Raw genomic sequence first — 22,228 nt, 5'->3', positions numbered from 1 at the left:
TCGCGACTCAGGTCAGTCCACTGACGGCCGAGTTACTTACAGGCATCTTGGCATTGGAATTTAAGAAACAGCGGCAGGCCTCCACAAATCAAAAGAAGTGGCTCTAGCTCCTATTTGATCGGTGCTGTTGGAGACTGATGAGACGATAAAGGTGCTTGGTGTGGCATCACAGGGTGTGGAGTTGCCTCTCTCGAAGCAGAGCAATCAGATTATCTCCTTGGAGGCTGAGATGGCAATGTTGGCTGGTGATTATAAAGCATTGGCTAGATGGGCTTTTTGGTTGGCATAGACCAGTTTGGGCCGAAGGACCTGTCTCCATGCCGTAGATTCTATGTTTCTAAGAGTCCTTACCAATCCAGAATTTTCAGGAAGAATTATGCGTTTGCCAATGGGAATTCTATCTTTCCACAATTCCAAATTGTTTTCTGCGTGGCAGTATGCACAACTTTGCAATTCAAAAAGGGTCTGGATGAAAATGTTCCTGGTGAGATGATTGTAGTTTCTTGGGGAAAAAGAAAAACATGGATGAGTCTATCAGGATGATCATCACTCTGACATAACTCAAGGTCATCAGGACACAACTGATCAAGAAACTCTTTTTGTCTATTTACCACAAACACCTGTATGCTTCCTTCGGTAATTCTATGGCCTGTTTGTCTAAATGATGTAATCTTATTAATATCTGGGTGCCCCTTTCATTTACTACCTTCCCATGGCATTATACTTAAATTTCTCCTCCAATATGAATAAGTCCTTAGAATTTAGCTTACATTTTTTAAAAATGACTGCCTGGCAACATCAGTTGGCTGAAATTGCAGATTTGGTGATACTAACCTATTAATTTGAAGAAAACTTAAGGTTATGTCTGCAGGCAATTGATGATATGATGATGCTTCACCTGTTATAAGAACAAAGAACGTAACAGGCCCTTCGGCCCTCTATGTCTGCACCAATCATGATGCCTCGCTAAATTAAAATGTTCTGCACTTTTGGGTCCATATCCTTCTATTCCCATCCTATTTATGTATTTGTCAATTTGTCTCTTAAACAGCACTATTGTACCTGCTTCCACCACCTCTCCCGGCAGAGGGTTTCAGGCACTCAACACCCTCTGTGTAAATGAAACTTGCCTCGCACATCTCCTTATATCCCCTAATAATTGGCTTTTCCACCCTGGGAAAAGGTTTCTGACTAAGACCTCAAGTCAATGCTCCCATTAATGTGAAGCATGAAAGGTTAGATGTGCAGCTATTAATTTTTGATTGTGGACGTGAAAGAAAAGGGAAACTGATCAATTTGTTTGTTACTCTGCCTGCTCTCAGTTCATTGAACTTCTTGGGTCAGCGTTCTTTGGGGTGAGAAGAGAAGGGGGAAATAGGTATTTTTATGTCCCCACTGTTTCCCTCTATTTGCCATGAGAAATGGGTTTTTAAAGCTTCAATCGCGTTTTCTAACCTCGCCTTCACCTCATCGAGGAGGTATGTCATGCCATGAAATTTTAAGTCTGCCTTTGTTCTGTGCTCTGCCTTGCTCCCTTTGAACAAGAACAAAGAACAATGCAGCACAGGAACAGGCCTTCGGCCCTCCAAGCCTGTTCCGGTGATGATACCAACCTTGGTCAAAACAGTCAGCACTTCCTTATGCCGTATCCCTCTATACCCATCCTAAAAGATGCTAAGTGCCAGCTAACCTAGCATTTCTTTTGATCATCTCTCCTAATATCTCTTCCTCTGGCAGAGATTATCTGATTATTGTTCCAATCCCAGTTGATGGTATAATTGGACGGGTAGATCCCAGAATAGAACGCTGGCTCAAAAGACCATGACTTTTTCCTTATAAAAAGTGGGGGGAACAGAGTCACAGGACCACTAATTAGTTTTAACAACAAGAAAAACCATTATCAAACATGAAAAGTTGGATTGTTATACAATACTCATTTATTTCCCCCACCCCCTTAGTTTAACAAATGCACAGATTTTAAGATTGAATGAAAGTCACCATAGTCCCCGTGGACCATATGCTGCTGTCCCTCTGAGAGAAAGTTGACAGGTGATGATTTAACCTAAGGATCACCACACCTTGGGTGAGGGGCAAGGTTGAGAAGGCAGGATCTTCATGGATAACCTCAGACGGTAAGGGAATTGAACTTGCACTGTTGGCATCGCTCCACATCTTGAGCTAACTGACCCCCTGTTTTAACACAGATTATAAAGTACATCTTAAGGCCAGAAAGATCTCATGCACACACAATCCATTTTAAGCACACACTCTATTCTGAACCTAAGTTAATGTCTGGATTTCTCCTCCGAACCCCTGCAGATGAATTTTCACACGAGTTTCCAAACTCTACTACCAAAAGACACTTAAAATCTTCTCTCGCAATAATGCTTTCCTTTAGCGGTTTGCATTCCAAAATTCAGTCCAGGTTTACCAATTGACACTTTTGAGCAAAGCTTACACTCCACCTTTAACAGCGAATCCTGTCCAGCTTTTACATCAACCTCTTAAGGATTTCTTTGTCCTTACTGCTGTACAAACTGTAAACAAGTTTTTTTAACTCGTGTATCCCAGACTCTGACAAGCTTTTCATTTGACTGAAGTCTGCTGTCCCACTTTCAATCTGGTTACTGCAATTGTCTCTTCAACTCAGAACACTTTATTTGCTCTTTCTTGAATTCTTCTGAATAATACCTTGGTCTCTGATCTCTTAACTTCAGTCATTTTAAGGCATTCCTTCTGTCCCAATTCCCTGGTTATCGGGACTATAACTTGTTATTTAGGAAGCTTGTACTTTTGCAACTCCCTTGTCCTGTCCAGCTTTTCCTGGTAGAATTGAGAGATGTTCGCTCCCCAGTGTCTTTCCTCCAACTGCAAGACATCCAGCCAAAATTAAAAGCTGATATACCTTAAAAAGGGCCTCCAGTTGCTAACCAATGCTGACATACTTTTGCTGGCCTATTCTTCATGCTGTAGCCTTCTCTGAGCACAATAGAAGAATTGAAACTAACCCCCACATAAAACAAACATATCTGTTTACCATGAATCTAACAGGCACAGAAACTTAAAATAAACCCACTTAAAATGATACTTTATTTCTAATGTTTACCATTAAGTCCCTTAAAACTCCCTTTATTTTCCTAATGTTATACTATGTGAAATACTTTGGGACATTGTTCTACATTAACTGCACTATTATTGCAAGTTTTGGTCCAACATAATGATATTTCATAGTAGATTTTCTTTGCTGTACATAATCAGCCATGAAAAACAACTGCAGCATGTTTCCCACAATATTCTGAACAAGATAGCAGCGCACTGCAAACTTAAGAAATACAGCTATGCTTCACCAGACATTACTGAACACATATTGAAGTAATCCTAATTGACCTGTGCTAAGGATGATTCAGTTGATGCTAGAAGCTCACTGTTGACGATCTTCAGCACGGACTGATATTAAAAGAATGTTGAAAACAAGATGGTATTGACTGAGAAATTTAATGTAAACAAGGAAATTAATATTTGGTATTTCAAAAGTGGTAACTATCAGCCTAATCATACAGAACTCTCCTTGAATAGGATATGTTGAGTACAGAGATCCCAAAGATAGTGAATTTCAATCCCGTCTTGCAAATACACATTTTTGATTTCGATTTCTGATCTGATCATCCTTAGAATTCAACTTGTGTTTTTGCAAATGATTGCTCTACAGTTTTATTTAGTTGGGGAAAATCCAAAGGCAGAACTGGACAAGTGTTAACTCTTTATGGATATCTTCAAAATGTAAATGTTAGTTCTGCAGAGCACTTTAAGATTTCTTTTGAGAGAACCAAGCCAATAAATGATCAAAGGAAAGCTAACTGGATGATTGAATGCACACTGCATTGCTACTACCTTAGAGAGATTGATTGTTATTTATTCACTTCTATCACTTCCATCGGTATTCATTTAATATCATGTCGAGGGTGGCCGCATAGAGCAATCCTCACACTTTTTTGCTTAGTTTTACTGTCCAGATTTAACATATGGCAATGTCTTGGGACTGATTTCCCAAAAGGCTGCTGTCATGCAGTGGCTCTCTTCCTAATTTTGTACCTATTTGTCATGTGCCTGTGGTTTGTGTTAAACGTGGATGAAGATTGTTTAATTTATGTCTTTAAATGATTACGCAGGTTTCATTCACCAAAATCCCTTCTGTTCCCACAGGCAGTATAGGATTATAATGTGAGGTGAAAAGGATTTTAAGTAAGAATGCACCCTCAAAAGCTTCTGGTGCAGAAATAAACTGGAATGTCAATTTCTTTATGAAATAACGTTTTAAACCACGTGGGTCACACAAAACCAAGTTGTTGATTTGAATTATCTTGAATTTACTGTTAATTTGGGGAAATAAATATTGAATGATTGCAATAAAAAATGGTAAACTTAGAATAATGTTTATTATGTTTTATGAAAGCTCAAGATTCTGAAGTAAAGGATGAAAATGAAGCAGATGATTTGAGTGAGGATGAGGAAGAACGTATCCCAGGATGCACTTTATTTGTGAAAAATGTAAACTTTTTAACAACTGAAGAAACTCTGATGAAGGTATGAATTCTTCCATGTTCATAAACATTGAATTAATGGGAGAGTTAGTGGGATTTGCACGGGAACTTGCTACTGTTAGAAAGCTGGCATGTTTTTTTCAAAAGGGGTCTCAGGACTTATGTATGTAATGAACAAGCAACTTTGTATCTCTTCAAAAGCAGATTGAAGAATTGTTGAGCAGCATAGAACCTGTGCCAGGAAGTGTAAGTTTTAATGCCAAACCACATGCAGATAATGGAAGTAAGAGATGTGGGAGAGGCAGTAAAATGTTTAAAGTTCCAATTTTAATCTGATGGAATGATATTCCATACTTAGAAAAAGTGCCAGGGTAGTTCGGCAGAAAATGTAACTTTGTGTGACATTTTAGTAAATTACATACATTGTAATGGACAAGGCCCAAAAATGTTTACTGGCAGATTTGTGTATTGATCACAAAAGTGTGGCAACTCCATAATGTTCAATGTGTTTGAATGCCTTTTTGAGATACTTGAGGATCAGGACTTACTTGAATAGAAACTTGCTGATTTCCATGTTTAACTGTGCTTATACAATCCCTGAAAGTTACTATCTCATTTGCACTTTAATAATGGTGAATGTCAGTAGCGGGAGTACTTGTTTTTCGTAAGGTACACTCGCGGATCGACTTTTTCATGGTTGGGAAAGCACTTCCGCTGACTGGCGTTAAGGGGTCGGAGTACTCGGCAATTGCAATATCAGATCATTGGGTGGAATATGGTACTGGAGAAGGGGGTGGTACAGAGACCAGGGTGGAAATTAGATGTGGGAGTGTTGGGGGACCGATGGTTCTGTGACAAAATTGAAAAAGTAATCAAGGAATATGTAGGGTGCACGGGTGAGGTGTCGAAGGCGGTTGTCTGGGAAGCTCTAAAGGCGATGGTGAGGGGTGAGGTGATCTCTTTCAAGGGTAGGCTAGACAAAGATGAGAGGTTGGAGCGTCAGAGGTTAATAGTTGAGGTGCAGAATGTAGATAGGAGGTATGCAGAAGATGGGGACCCAGCGAAGTTGGAAAAGAGGAAGGAACTGCAGGCGAACTTTGACCGACTATCTACCAGGAAGGTGGTACGCCAATTGAGGCGAGCAAGGGGTGCAGTTTACGAGCATGGAGAGAAGGCATATGTTGGCGGGTCAGCTCCGGAGGGAGGCTGCGGCAAGGAAAATTGTGGTGCGGGGCAGGGGAGCGAAACTGGTTGTAGCTCCAGATCAGATTAACAAGGTCTTTAAGGAATTCTATGAGAGGTTGTACAGGTCAGAGCCACCTGGGGGAGGCCGGGAGATGCAGGAATTTCTAGATGGGCTGAAGTACCCAAGGTTAGGGGAGGGGGACAGGGCTACATTAGAAGGGACGATAGTTGAGCAGGAGGTAAAACATGCGATTGGGAGGATTGGTACAGGTGGTTAAACCGAATGTGTTGCTGCGATTTCTGTTTATTTTCCAATGCCTGCCGATTTTCCTGCCAAAGGCATTTTTTAGAGAGATTGGAGGGATGATTACCTCGTTCATATGGGGAGGGAAGGTGGCTAGAATTAGAAAGGTGCTACTACAGAGAGGAAGGCAGGCAGGGGGTTTGCGCCTTGCAAACCTGCTGTATCATTACTGGGCGGCGAATGTACAGAAGTTACGGAGCTGGGTCAGAGGAGTTGACTTCCAGTGGGTCAGAATGGAGGAGAGTTTGTGTAGGGGGCCGGGATTGAAGGCGCCAGCAACAGCACTGCTCCTGATAGCCCTGGGAAAATACTCAGGGAGTCCGATAGTAATGGCTTCGTTGAGAATTTGGAGGCAGTTTCGCCTTCGGGTTGGGGGCAGGGTCAAGGGAAATGTCGATTCGGGGAACCATAGATTTGAGCCAGGGAAGCGGGATGGAAATTTTCAGAGATGGGCGGAGAAAGAAATTAGGAAACAAAAAGATTTGTTTCTTTCTTGGGGGTCAGTTTGCAGGATTGAAGGAGCTGGGAGCGAAGTATGGGCTGGGCTGGAGCAGGGGGAAATATTTAGAAACATGCAGATTCGAGTCTTTGCCCGAAAGGAGATGCAGAGCTTCTCAGTAGAGCCGGTCTCCACTGGAGGAGGTGCTGACGACAGGGGGACTGGAGAAGGGGGTCGTGTCGGTGGTTTACGCAGCTATTTTGGAAGAGTAGAAGGCACCGCTGGATGGGATCAATGCAAAGTGGGAGGAAATGTTGGGAGAGGGTATGGAGGAAGGGTTCTGGTGTGAGGTGCTCCAGAGGGTGAATGCCTCCACCTCGTGTGCAAGGTTGGGGCTGATACAGCTGAAGGTGGTATATAGAGCACACCTCACAAGGGCAAAGATGAGCCAGCTCTTTGAGGGGGTAGAAGATGTGTGAGAACGTTGCGGGGGGGTGCCCTGCAAACCGTGTTTGTATGTTTTGGTGATGTCCAAAGCTGGATGATTACTGGAAGGAGGTATTTAGGGTCATCTCTAAGGGATGCACGTGGACTTGGGCCCTCGGGAGGCCATATTCGGGGTGTCGGACTAGCCGGGAACGGAAACGGGTGTGGAGGCATATGCTGTAGCCTTTGCCTCGGTTGCCCAAAGGCGGATCCTGTTGGGATGGAGATCTACCTCTCCACCCTGTGCCCTGGCATGGCAGGGGGACCTGCTGGAATTCTTGACTCTTGAGAAGGTGAAATTTGAACTAAGGGAAGGGTTCTACAATTCGTGGGTGTTATTCATTCTGCACTTTCAAGAATTGGATTACATCGAACATTCGGGGGGTGGGGGATGGGGGGGGGCAGTTGTGGGGAGGGGGATTGTTCGGGGGGTTGGGGGGAGGGGGATTGTATGTGTTCGATTGTATGCTATTGCCCAGCTTGTTTGCTTTTAATTTTTGCATTTGCAGATGAGTTGTGTGAAATTTCCTGTCTGCAAAGAAAAGTGTAAATGTTGCCTTATGTAGCATTGTACAATTTCTAGACAATTATATCTTGGTTTGCTATTTGGCTTGATTGAAAAAAGGAAATAATTCTGCACTGTTGAAACAATATGATTTCTTCCAATATATAACAATATTCCGTCTCAATTTAAGATGTGTGGTTATATGGATTGGCTGTGCTAAATAGCTCCTTGGTGCCTAGCGATGTGCAGGTTAGGTTACTGTGATAGGGCGGGGTGGACGGGGGAGTGAATCTGGGTAGACTTCTTGTGGGTGTGGGGGTTCGGTGCAGACTTGATGTGCCGAATGGCCTGTCCTGTAAGGATTCCATGTCTCTATGATTGAATAGCCAGAAAGGGAATATAATACAGGCAAAGTTTCCGAAAAATAAAAGCGGATGCTGGGAATCTGAAATTAAAAACAAAAATTGCTGGATAAACGTAGCAGGTCTGGCAGCATCTATGGAGAAAGAAATCGCATTAAAGTTTCTAGTCCATTTGACTCTTCATCGCTCTGAAGAAGATTCATACAGACCCGAAACATTAACCTTGTTTCTCTCTCAACATGTACTGCCAGACCTGAGTTTATCCTGCATTTTCTGTTTTTATTTTAAAAGCTTTTCGATGTTTTGTAATGTAATGTCTAAATAACGTGGTATGAGGCAGAAATATAAATTCAGAAATGCGATGATTAACAGTAATTCAAACTACGGTTGAAAAACTATTATAGAAATAGGACTGTGTTCAAAACTATTCACAAACAAAATACTGGACAATCTCCGCAATTCTGACAGCATCTGTGGGGAGAAAAGGGAGCTAACGTTTTGAGTCTGGATGACTGTCAAAACTGTTCACAACGTTCTTTGTACCAGAAACAATAATTGCTAATGTACTCAAACATTTAAAAAGATTAAACAACTAAGCGGAATCATAGAATCCCAACAGTGCAGAAGGAGGCCATTCAGCCCATCGAGTCTGCACTGAACCTCTCAATGAGCACCCTATCTAGACCAACTCCCCCACCTACCCTGCACATACGCTGGACACAACGGCCAATCCACCTAACCTGCATATCTTTGGACTGTGGAAGGAAACCCAAGCACCCGGAGGAAACCCATGAAGACACGGGGAGAAAGTGCAAACTCCATACAGTCACTCGAGACCGGAATTGAACCCAGGTCCCTGCTAACTACTGTGCCACCATGCAGCCCAATATGTGAGAAATATTTAGGACAGTGTTGCAGGCTTTCTTCCATGGGTGTGATGGCTGAAAAATACATTTTTCTAATTCTCTTTCTCTAATATTTAGATTACTTTGAATGTTGGAAAGTCAGCAATACCACCGCACAGGCATCCATGATCTCCATTTCCACCCCTTCCGAGTACTGATATGCTTTCTTTCTACAGTTTCCCATGTGGATAAAATCTAGGCTCATATTCCAATGCAGTACTCAGTGAATAATTCATAATTAAGGCCTTGGTTTAATGTCATCCCCATCTTCCCCTCAGCCCCATGACTATTTTAAAGCAGGAACTTTGCCAATTCATTCACCAACACCTCTATGCTCGGCAGCTCAGAGGCCCACCAGCCTCACCAAATCTGTCTCCAAGCTATCAAGGAGGCAAAGACAAACACATTGCCCTTCTCCCTAGATGCACTCCCGGATCCTCTGACATTCCAAATATTGCCACCTCCGGATTTGGAGCTACCGTTACCCCCAAATTCTTTGACTGCAGAATTTTGACCGCAGATTTGACCAATATCTGCACATCCCCTCTAAAATCCCCCCCCCCCCCCCGCCACGTTACCCACTCCTCACCTCCACCCCTGAAAACAACCAAATCATCCTGGACACTCATGTGTGTTCTGCGTACCACTTTAAATTGGATGTGACTTGCACACGATGAGGGCACATTAACCCTCCACAAAGCCTCGCTCCATACTCCAGCCGCCAACTCCTTCTCCCACTTAGGCCTAACCTCTCGCTGTGGCACTCTCTCTTCAAAGCACCCCATATATAACCGCGACCTTGCTCCTCCTATTTTCTCCTCCGACAGAGGTTTGACTTCCAGCACTGCGGGTGGCAGTGTTGGAAGCGAAGGCACCTCCTTCCTCATAAAGTCCCTTACCTGCAAATACCTGAACCCATTAACCTTCAGTAACTGATATGTCCCCGCTTGCTCCCCTGGGCCTGGAAACTTCCCTCCAACACATATATCCCGAAAGTGTTCTACATTCTATTCCCATCTGCTGCCTCCACCGGGACCTCGTATCCAACCCCACCAGAACAAAAGAACAAACCAATGATTGTCGCAGATTGGCGGCTACAGGGACATGCCTTCCTTTCTAAAGTGCTGCTGACACTGATTTCACACCGTCAATGCTGATACCACTACTGGGCTCGTGGAGTACCTGGCCAGCGAGCACGGAGCACCTGGCCGGCGAGCACGGAAGGGGCACCAACAATAGTGCCCTAAAACATGGTTCCTTTATAAGAGGACGCCTCCATCCGCCCCACACTGACCGCTCCTCCATCGCCCATTTCCTAACCATCCGAACTATGCAGCAGCACCCCCTCCCCCCCCACACACACAGCAGCTCAATACCCCTTTGAGACCCTGAGCATCATTACCAAGGGCTCAATCGCTAGGACAAAGAGCAACGAATGGACACCCTGCCTCCTTCCGCGGTGAAACCCGAAGTGCTCCAAGCTAACACTGTTAGTTCATACACTTAGAACATGCATACAGTGCAGAAGGAGGCCATTCGGCCCATTGAGTCTGCACCGACCCACTTCAGCCCTCACTTCCACCCTATCCCCATACCCCAATAACCCCTCCTAACCTTTTTGGACACTAAGGGCAGTTTAGCATGCCAATCCACCTAACCTGCACGTCTTTGGACTGGGAGGAAACCGGAGCACCCGGAGGAAACCCACGCAGACACGGGGAGAATGTGCAGACTCTGCGCAGACAGTAACCCAGCGGGGAATCGAACCTGGGACCCTGGTGCTGTGAAGCCACAGTGCTATCCACTTGTGCTAGCTTGCTGCCCACTAAGGCACTTGCCTCAGGTGCCTTATACAACAGTCAAAGCCAGTCCGCAAATCCTTGCCCAAACCCAAATCACCCCAGCACCTCGAACAAGTACACCCACTCCACCAGATAAAAAGCTTTCTCTGCATCCATTGTCACAACCCCTTCCACATCTCCGCCCTCTTGAGGGCATCGTAATGACATACGTTAACCTCCAGACATTTATCGACAGCTGCCACCCATTCATAATTCCTCACCTATCCCCCCCGGCGCACAATCCTCCAGCTGTATTGCCAGCAGCTTTGCATCTACATTAAACAGCAAAATTTGGCGGTGTGACCCACACTGCTCCGGACCTTGTCTGTCTTTAAATTGGGCGATATTGCAGCCTGAGACAACATGGGGAGCAGCTCTCTCCTCACCATTGATCCATTATACATCTCGACTGACAGGGGCCCCAGCATCGACCCAAACTTCTTGTGGAACTCGGCTGGGAATCCAACCGAACCCACGGCCTTCCCCATCTGTTTCAACCCCACTCAATCCATTGAAATGCACTATTTAAATGCTACTCAATCTTTTTCACATCATAAGATATAGTAGTGACTTGGGTGATTCTATTTCAAAGTCATAAGAACATGAGAACTAGGAGCAGAAGTAGACCGTCCGGCCCTTCGAGCCTGCTCCGCCATTCTATAAGATCATGGCTGATCTTTTCGTGGTCTCAGAACCACTTACCCGCATTCTCGCCATATCCCGTAATTCCTTTATTTTTCAAAACAACATCTACCCTATCTTTAAATATATTCGATGAAGTAGCATCTACTACCCCTTTCGGTAGGGAATTCCATACTTTAACCACCCTCTGAGTGAAGAAGTTCCTCCTTGATTCAGTCCTAAATCTGCTCCCCCTAATCTTGAGGCTATGCCCTCTTGTCCTACTTTCACCTACCAGTGGAAACATCCTTTCTACTTCTATCTTATCCATTCCCTTCAAAATGTTATATGTTTCTATTAGATTCCCCCTCAACTTTCTGAATTCCAGTGAATATAATCCCAATCTACTCAGCCTCTCCTCATACGATAACCCCCTCAACTCCAGAATCAGCCTAGTGAACCTACTCTGCACCCCCTCTAGTGCTTGCACATCCTTTCTCAAGTGTGGAGACCAAACTGCACACAGTACTCCAGGTGTGGCCTCACCAGCACCTTGTACAACTGCAACATTACCTCTCTACTTTTAAACTCAATCCCCTTCGCAATGAAGGACAAAATTCCATTTGCCTTCCTAATTACTTGTTGCACCTGCAGACCAACCTTCTGTGACTCATGTACAAGTACACCCAGGTCCCTCTGCATAGCAGCATGCTGCAGCTTTTTACCATTTAAGTAATCTGTTCTATTGTTAATCCTACCAAAATGCATGACTTCACACTTACTGACATTATACTCCATCTGCCAGACCTTTGCCCACTCACTCAACGTGTCAATGTTCCTCTGTAAGGTTTTACAATCCTCAGTACACTTTGCTCTGCCACACACCTTCGTGTCATCTGCAAACTTGGATACCTTCCACGTAGTTCCCAACTCCAAATCGTCTATATAAATTGTAAATAATTGTGGTCCCAACACCTATCCCTGCGGCACACCACTCGTCACTGATTGCCAGCCAGAATAGCACTCATTTATTCCCACTCTTTGTTTCCTGTTAGAAAACCAATCCTCTATCCATGCTAGTACTCTACCCTTAACACCATGCATCCTTATCTTATGCAGCAGCCTCTTGTGCGGTACCTTGTCAAAGGGCTTTTGGAAATCTAGGTACACCACTTCCACTGGGTCCCCTTTGTCTACCTTGCTCGAAATGTCTTCATAGAATTCCAAGAGATTCGTCAAGCATGACCTGCCCTTCATGAATCCATGCTGCGTCCGTTCAATGGGACAATTTATTTTTTTTACATAGAATTTACAGTGCAGAAGGAGGCCATTCGGCCCATCGAGTCTGCACCGGCTCCTGGAAAGAGCACCCTACCCAAGGTTAACACCTCCACCCTATCCCCATAACCCAGTAACCCCACCCAACACTAAGGGCAATTTTGGACACTAAGGGCAATTTATCATGGCCAATCCACCTAACCTGCACATCTTTGGACTGTGGGAGGAAACCGGAGCACCCGGAGGAAACCCACGCACACACTGGGAGGATGTGCAGACTCCGCACAGACAGTGACCCAAGCCGGAATCGAACCTGGGACCCTGGAGCTGTGAAGCGATTGTGCTATCCACAAAGCTACCATGCTGCCCTCTATCGAGGTGCCCTCCTATCTCTTTCTTGATAATAGACTCAAGCATCTTCCCCACGACAGAGGTTAAGCTAACCGGTCTATAATTCCCCATCTTTTGTCTACTTCCCTTTTTAAACAGTGGTTTTCCAATCCTCTGGGACTGCCCCAGTGTTCAGCGAATTTTGGAAAATTACCGCCAGTGCATCTGCTATTACTCCAGCCATCTCTTTCAGTACCCTGGGATGCATTCCATCAGGGCCAGGAGACTTATCTATCCTGAGCTCCATTAGCTTGCCCAACACTTGCTCTTTCGTGATAGTACTGTAATGGTTTCCAGGTCCTCACCTACCTTCTTCTCTCGGTCAATTGCTGGCAAGTTATTAGTGTCCTCCACTGTGAAGACCGATACAAAATATTTGTTCAATGCCTCTGCCATTTCATCATATCTCATAACTAAATGACCATTCTCATCCTCTAACGGACCAATGTTTACTTTAGCCACTCTTTTTAGTTTTATATAATTATAAAAACTTTTGCTATCTGTCCTTATATTCTGTGCCAGTTTTTTTCGTGTTCTATCTTACTTTTCTTTATGGCTCTTTTCGTTGCTTTCTGCTGACCTTTAAAGTTTTCCCAATCTTCTAGTTTCCCGCTGATCTTGGCCACTTTGTAAGCCTTCTCTTTCAATTTGACAGCCTCATGTATCTCCTTAGACACCCATGGTAGATTACCTCTTTTCTTACAATTCTTCCTTCTCACTGGAATATACTTTTGTTGAGCACTATGAAAGATTTCTTTGAAAGTACTCCACTGCTCCTCAACTGTCCTACCATAAAATATTTGTTTCCAGTCTACTTCAGCGAGGTCCTTCCTCATTCTATCGTAGTCCCCTTTGTTCAAGCATAGGTCCCTGGTATTGGATTCTATCATCACACTCTCCATCTGTATACTAAATTCAACCATGCTGTGATCAGTCCTCCCAAGAGGATCCCTAACGATTACGTCATTAATTATTCCTGCCTCATTACACAGGACCAGATCTAGGATAGCTTGCTCTCTCGTCGGTTCCATTACATATTGTTCCAGAAAACTATCCCGGATTCAACAAACTCCTCTTCAAGGCTACCCTGACCGAGCTGATTTGACCAATCCATATGCAGATTAAAATCTCCCATGATAACTGCTGTACCCTTTTCACAGGCATTAGTTATCTCTTCATTTACTGCCCGTCCCAGTGTGATGCTATTATTTGGTGGCCTATAGACTACGCCTATCAGTGTCTTTTTCTTCTTCGAATTTCTAATTTCTACCCAAATGGATTCAACCTCATTCTCCATAGAACCTATATCATCCCTCAATGCCACCCTGATGTCGTCCTTGATTATTAGTGCTACTCCACCTCCCTTACATACCTATCTATCCCTCCGAAACGTCTGGTACCCCATGATATTTAACTCCCAGTCGTGACCATCCTGCAACCATGTCTCCGTAATGGCTATCAAGTCATATTCATTTGCGATGATTTGTGCCGTTAATTCATCAACTTTGTTACGAATGCTACGAGCATTCAGGTAAAGTGCCTTAATGCTGACTTTCTTATCATTATTAGAGAAATTGGACATCATGAGATGTCCTAAGTTATCCTTCCTTTTTGCTTCATTCCTAGTCTGCCTTGAACTTAAACCCACCTGCACACATGCTAACCTGCTGCTTATCCTTCCATTTAACTCTCTACTCCCTATCGCTTTCCCTTTCCCCCGACTCAGAAGTTTAAAGTCCTACTGACCACCCTATTTATCCTAAAACACTGGTTCCAGATCGGTTCAGGTGGAGGCCGTCCCAACGGTACAGATCCCCCCGGTTCCAAAACTGGTGCCAATGCCCCATGAAATGGAATCCCTCTTTCCCACACCAATCCCTTAGCCACGTGTTTACTTCCCTAACTTTCTTATCCCTATGCCAATTAGCACGTGGCTCGGGCTGTAATCTGGAGATTATGACCCTCGAGGATATGTTCTTCAATTTCCTTCCTAGTGCTTGATAATCCCCAAACAAGTCCTCCACCCTAGCCTTGCCTATGTTGTTAGTCCCAACGTGGACCGCAACAACTGGATCCTCCCCCTCCCGCTCCAGTATCCTTTCAAGCTGGTCGGAGATGTCCCGCACCCTGGCACCGGGCAGGCAACACACCATGTGGGACTCCCTATCCGGCTTGCAAAGGATAATATCTGTCCCTCTAATTATAGAATCCCCTATAACAACTACTTGTCTTTTTGCTTCCCCCTCTTAGGGTCCTCTTTCATAGTTGGTGCAGACTCAATGGGCTGTTAGATACATTGGACGCCGGTGTTGAAGACTGGAACCAATGCTGAACGAATGTGTTGTTTCTTCCGGGCCAACCATCTCATGGAGAACGAGACGGTCATACTGTTGACGGCCTGTGGACCACATACATTCGGGGTGATCTGGGGTCTTGCATACCTGGCAAAGCTGGATATACAAACATTCGACCAGCTTGTGGCACAACAATTTAACCCAACCCCGTTGATAATCATTTAAAGATATTGGTTTAATACGGAGAGAGGTCCACCAGAGGGTCTGTATCTTGGCTATGGAGGATAGCCGGGTTTTGAGAGTATGGAACTGTTTTGTCCGATATGTTCTGTGACTACTTGGTCTTCAGTATCAGCAATATGGAAACCAAGGCAAAGTCATCCTAGCATTTCAGCAAGCACTGCAGATCTTCCTATTCCAAGAAAGTGTGGAACACGGCGTCCAAGAGATGGAGGTGAATGTTTTGGCGAGTCACCCCTTGCGTGTACCCCCGCGGCCTGAACCAATGCAGCTGCGACTCTGGCTCCTGGGTGAAGAGCCGGCCGCCGAGACATGCGTCCCTCCCTGCACTCGGCTGAAGGAGATTCCGGCCCGTATGTGGCGTGTGGGCGCTGGTCCAGGTGTACCCGCCAGCAGCAGGAAGGCCAGTGCTCCAGACACCCCGGTGGAGGTAGGCGTTGGCTCCGAGGCCGAGCCTTGGATCTGGACGACCCAGAAGAGGCCGCGGATGAGGCTAAGATGCAGCTGAATTGTTTGGCGGTGCCTCGTGTGGCCCCTATTTATGTTCCAATACAAGTTAATGGTCACATGCTCCAGATGGAGCTGGATACGGAAGGGGCTGATACTGGTGCAGAGCATTTTTGATCTTGACAAGCAAGGAGTGCATTATTTGTCTTAGGCCAACTTGGCAGCTCGTTTGACCACTTATGCAGGGTAATGGCTGATTATTGTGGGGTTCACCCTCTGGGTTTATGTGCACCAGTCGGTGCACCTTCCTCATTGTTGTGCAAGGAAACAGTTTGGCTGCGATTGGCTACACCAGCTGCAGTTGGATTGGCAGCATATCCTCTCAAGTGGATGCTGGTGGGTTGCTCATAGTACTAAGCAAATTCCCAAAGGTCTTCCAGCCTTGTTAAGGTATTAAAAGGGCCGTGGCCAAAATCCAGCTGCATCCAGAAGCACAGCCCCAATATTTACATGCCCGATCGGTTCCCTACAGTATTGTGGAAAAGATTGAGACCAATCTTCAGTGTTTGGAAAGTTTAAGAGTTTCACTGTTTGGGCAGTGCTGGTGATCCTCGTAATGAAGTCGGTAAAGACAGTTTGCCTCTGCAGAGACTCTAAATTGACAGTGAATACTACTTTGATGTTGGACCGTTGTCCTTTACCTCGCATCGAGGATATGCAACATTGGCACGCGGCTGTATATTCACAAAATTGGACATAAGCAATGCTTGTCTACAGCTGGAACTCGATGAAGCCTCAAGGAAGTATGTCACAATTAAGATGCACAAAGGACTGTGTATACCCGGCTTCCATTCGGAGTCTCCTCTGCATGCGCAGTCTTCCAGCGTATCATGGAGAACATCCTGCGTAGATTGCCACATGTTGTGGTTTATCTAGACTACATGTTAGTCATTGGCCACGGAACAAGAACAAGTAGTTTTCCGAATATGGGGTCTGCCAGTTCCCATGTGACGTGTGTTTCACGCAAATTAAATGGTGTATTTGGAATATCGGGTGGACCGATATGGCTGCATCCGGTTACCAAGCAGGTACTGACGATCAAAATGACCCCTGCCCGTAAGACGCAATGGAACGGCGCTATTTTCTTGGATTAGTGAATTATTATGGGTGCTTTATTCAGATTTGGCTATCATCGTCAACCCCCACCACTTGCTTTTGAAAAAGTGCCAGGCTTGGGGCAAAGCCAGGATGTGACGTTTAACAATGTGAAGCAGTGGTTATCTTCTGCTAGGGTGTTGACGCATTTTTACTCCTCAAAGTCGTTGTGCTTCACGTGCAATGCTTTGACATATGGCATTAGAGCAGGTTTGTCCCATTGAATGGACGATGGTCGTAACCTTCCGATCGCTTTTGCCTCCTGAACGCGAGCTGCAACTGAAAGAAAATATACCAAGATCGAATAAGAAGGTCTGTTTGGTGTAAACCGATTTCAGCAATGCGCCTGGGCCTCTTCCATGAGGACAAGGCGGACCCGGCCATGTGTCTGCAAGGATTCAGTTTTGCGCTCTATTATTGCCAGCCTACGCACATTCTTTCACACGCCGTCCCGGGACCCAAATTGCGCATGCTGACGTGTTGAGCCGTCTTCGCCTACAGGTCGAATCCACAAATCTCCTACTTTGGATGAAGTGATTGCAGTCCTGAATTAAATGGACTCCTTGCGCTTCCCTGCCTCGTGTGTTAATACTGGCCACAGACCGACTCTGTATTTGCCAAGATGCGTCATCTCGTGCTTTACAGTAGCAGCAATGGCAGCCACTAGCGGAGTTGAAGGCCTTTTCAAAATTGTCGGAGTTGACCATGGAGGACGGCATCCTCCTTTGGGGCACCAGGGTTGTTATTTTAGTGAAGCGACAGGTGATCTTCACAGCGGACCGGAGTGTCAAAATGAAGATGCTGGCAAGAAGCTACGTCAGGTGGCCACGATTGGACACAGATATCGAGCAGTGCTCTATCTGCCAGGAGCACCAGACGGTCCCCGTGGTGGAAACCCTACATCCTTGGGAGTGGTCGGAATGCCCTTGGGCCTGCGTGCATGCCAATTCCGCCGGTCCCTGGGGTTCAGTGTTTCTTGTCCTGGTGGACACCCACTCAGCTGGAGGTCTACAGGATGGCAACGATCACCTTCCTGGCAACCATCGAGCGATTGGGCATTTATTTTCCTCCCCACTGAATCCCAGAGGTACTCCTGCACAATAACGTGACCTCCTTCATGAGTGAAGAGTGTGCCGCTTTTGTGAAGTGCATCAGGATTCACCACGTCCGCACAGCCCCATACCATCCGGTATTAATGGTTTGGCAGAGATGACCGTAGAGATAGTTCAACGGGGGCTCAAGAAACAGACATCCGGCTAGATGGACACAAGACTGGGAAGATTTTTATTTTCCTCCAGGACCATGCCACAAGCGGTAACTGGGTTAGCACCCTCTGAGATGTTAATGGGCCATAAGACTTCATACCTGGCTGAGTTTGATTCTGCCAGACGTCAGCATGAAGGTACGTTGAAACCAAGATTTGCAAGGGCATTGCCCAATTCAAAGATGACCTCTTTGCCTCTTCACACCTGACAACGCAGTGTTCATTCATAACTTCAACGACGGTGCTTGCTGGCTCTCTGAGATTGCTGTCTGTCAAACGGGACCAGACTCGTACCGAGTTTGAGTCCAGGAGCAACTAATGAAACTATTGGGTGGCACGGTAGCACAGTGGTTAGGACTGTTGCTTCACAGCACCAGGGTCCCAGGTTTGATTCCCGACTTTGGTCACTGTCTGTGCAGAGTCTGCACGTTCTCCCCCTGTCTGCATGGGTTTCCCTCCACAGTCCAAAGATGTGCATGTTAGGTGCTTGGCCATGCTAAATTGGCCCTCGGTGTCCAAAGAAAAACGTTAGGTGGGGTTACGGGGATAGGGTGGAGGTGTGGGCTTAGGGTGCTCTTTCCAAAGGCTGGTGCAGACTTGATGGGCCAAATTGCCTCCTTCTGCACTGTATATTCTATACCGAACAGAAGAATTGTGTACCTTCAATCAGGTGGTTCATCCAAGTATGTCGCTTCTAAGCAAGAATCTCCCAGGTGTTGATGTCTATGTTGCATTTCTTGAACTAAGCCTTCATCGTGTCTTTGAAACATTTCTTTTGTCGTCCTCTTGTTCAGAAGCCATCCTTGAGCTGGGCGAAGAAGATTTGTTTTGGCAGTTGGGACTCTGACATCTTAGTTCATGGTTGGCACGGCGGAGGTGTTTATGGACGATCATGGCCTCTATGCTGGTGCTCTTGACTGAGCCGTATGGAAGAGTTGGAAGGATGACCGTCCTATAGATTAGGATCTTTGTGGCATGGATGACAAAGACTCGCTCACCTTTGAGCGTCCGAATGAAGCCCTCGCGGATTGGATACAATGTCGGATCTCAGCATCGATGTCAGCCTTAAGAGGAGAGGTGGCTCCCCAGCAATGGGAAATGTTCCATATTTGGGAGGATTTCTCCATTGATCTTGATGGAGGGAGAGACCTAATTTTGCATTGGGGCGGGTTAGTACAGGATTTAAGCCTCCTTGAAGTTAAAGCGGAGACTGATCTTTTCTTGGAGAGTGGAGATGGTGATGTCACCCACATACTGAAGCTCTACGAGCGACGTCTGTGTTGTTTTCTTGGATTTCACTGGTTGAGGTTGAAAAGTTTTCTGTCCCTCCTGTAGACGATGTCCACAACTCTCTCAATTCTATCCATCTAGAAATAAAGCTAAGTGCTTGGTTTGCTTTTTTTATGACCTTAAAATGTTTAGTGGCGCAGCTTTTAGTGATTGTATTTCTAATCTGAGATCCCTTTCTCAATCCCTAGATTGTAACTGCCAAGCAATAAGCCAAGCAATAAGTGACCATCCTAGACTTTATACCAAAATGATTCGGTGTTGAAATTAATTTGCCAATTATGTGCCCATACTACAGGTTTATTAATGTCCTTCAGTAATTTTGTTGCAGTCCTCTCAGTATTGACCATGACCCCAATTTTGTGTCATTTGAAAATTTAGAAATTGTGTTTTGTATTCCAAAGGCCAAATCTTTGTAAATTGTGAACAGCAGCGGTCTCGGGACTGACCCTTGTAGAACACCATTTCTTAGTTCTGTCTTCCTTAATAACTACCATTTACTCCCACTCTCTGCTTTCTTGGCTAGCTAGCAACCCATACTGCTACTTGCCCCTTGATTCCTCATTGTCTCACCTTATTCATTAGTCTATTATGAAGCACTTTATCAATGGCCTTTTGAAAATCGAAATATATTACACCTACTATTATCTACTCTCCATTCCCTCCTTAAAATGTTAATAAGGTTTTTCAAGCAAGATTTTCCCTTCTGAAATTCATGTTGACTTCATTGGATTTTTTTTTTGTTTCTAGATGTTCTCTTATTTACTAATTTTAGTCAGAATTCCATTATTTTTCTGACCACCAATAAGCTAACTGATCTATCATGTACAGTACTGCCTCTGTTATCTCTTTGCTTGCTTATTTTATAAATATGGATGCTATCCATCCGGACCAGGGAGTTTATCGTCTTCGACTTTGTTTAATTTATTCAATACGTCCCCTTTTTACTTTTAAGTGTACTCCTCTCATTCTTCAATACCTGCCTGTACTATCGCCCTAGTAATTACCAAAGCAAAACAATTATTTAATATTTCTACCCATCTCTTTATTGGTACCCGTGGTATCATCCTGTCTACCCTTTAATGGTGCTATTCTTATCATGGCCTTTTTTATTGGTATTGTAAGAGTCCTTCCTGTTTATTTCCTTTGTTCCCATTTCTTTTATTTTATTATTTTTGGTCTGTGGACCTATAATTGGAATGTGCCTTTAAGCAGAAGACACAAGCCGAAGCAGCCTGCTTGTCAGGACATTGTGTTCCCAAGTTTTATGTTTGGAGAGGAAAGGCCAGACTCTCAGGTGCCGAGGGAAAGTCGGGGGTAACCAATGGGTTGGCCAGGGACAGTGTTCTGCTGACAACAGTCAGCGATTGATTCCTGCCAAGTGGTTTTTTTTTGAGAGAACCTGCCAGAAGCCTCTAGACCCTAGAAGAGTGGTTTCCCCCTCTCTCTGCTGGTGGTTACCCCTCTCTCTGCTGGTGGTTACAGTGAAGATGAATACAAGCTTGCGGAAAAGAAAGTACCCAACTGAAGGTCAAACCTTGAAAGAAATTATCTGGAAGAAATCCATCTGATAAGATCCTTAACCTTTTCATTTATTAGATTTTTGGTGTGTGTGTATGCGTGCATGCACGTGTGTTGACACAACCTTTATCCTGTCAAGGATCTTCAATCATAATCATGCTTCAATCGTTTTCGGGTAATATAGTTTACTCCATATCTCCTCATAGGATGATCTCCTTGCCCCTGATATGTCTCTTAAATCTTTGTTTCATTCTCTTCTCGACCAGATGTCATTCTTTAAGTATGGAGGTACACATTTCCAGTTTTATCATAAGCAGTGGTGGACTGGGTCTAAAAATATTGGTTGCCAGGAGACAAAGGGGGCCCACCCACAACTACAATGCTATCATTTAATTTTCATAACTAATAAATAACATTTTCAAAAAATACATATGGAAAAAAGGATACAATTAAAATTTTTGTGGGATAAATGTTTATTTCTTAGTAATTACAGTATACATGTACTGTACATATTACTGGCAGTAGATACCAAATGTAAATACAGAATGTTATAATTGAATTTTTTATTTATTTTTTTTATTTTAAGTAATTGGTTGATATTTTTTAATAGTTTACTGCACAATTTGCACATTAACAGATAGTTCAAAAGCACAATAGAGCATTGCATGCAGTCCACTATATAAGAGCAATTGTTTGTGTTCGCTAGATGATTGTGCGAATCTGCCAATAATTGCTTCTGCATCCAATTCGTCTAACATGTACGATTCCAAATTCTCCTCAGACAGCAAATTTCTTAACCTTGTCTTTATGATCTTTAGCTTTGAAAATGTCCTCTCACATTGGACTTGAGTAACTGATAGTGTGCAGATGACTTTATAAAGTTCATAAAGGTTATCATATGCCTTGTCATGAAGTCTGTTGGATGCCAGAATTTTTAGTACACACGATGGGCAAGTGCTGCAAATTTTACAATTGTTGCAACTGGAATCCATATTCTCACCATCATTAAGCAATAGCTTTAATACATCAAAGTTTGAAGCAAAAGAAAACAATTCCAATATTACTTGATCTTTGCTAATTTGTGGAAACAGCTTAATAATACCTTCCAATGCTTCATCTTCAAGGCCCTTCTCTGCAATAGTTTTAAATTTTGCTGGGTCCAA

General features: G+C 44.5%; 1 protein-coding gene across 5 annotated transcripts in view; it reads left to right on the top strand.

Moving 5' to 3' along the window:
- Window positions 1-22,228, top strand: part of rbm19 (RNA binding motif protein 19) — a 377,192-nt gene that overhangs the window by 86,791 nt on the left and 268,173 nt on the right. For all 5 annotated transcript variants that reach the window (XM_038790721.1, XM_038790712.1, XM_038790730.1 and 2 more), the window contains exon 17: window positions 4,454-4,584. In XM_038790721.1, the coding sequence (XP_038646649.1) occupies window positions 4,454-4,584 (131 nt within the window). The remainder of the gene's footprint in view (window positions 1-4,453; window positions 4,585-22,228) is intronic.

This window comes from Scyliorhinus canicula, chromosome 1 (assembly GCF_902713615.1).
Source record: "Scyliorhinus canicula chromosome 1, sScyCan1.1, whole genome shotgun sequence".
In the NCBI taxonomy this organism is placed as follows: domain Eukaryota; kingdom Metazoa; phylum Chordata; class Chondrichthyes; order Carcharhiniformes; family Scyliorhinidae; genus Scyliorhinus; species Scyliorhinus canicula.
Note: the sequence above shows the minus strand (reverse complement) of the source record. Positions and strands in the feature narration are given on the sequence as shown.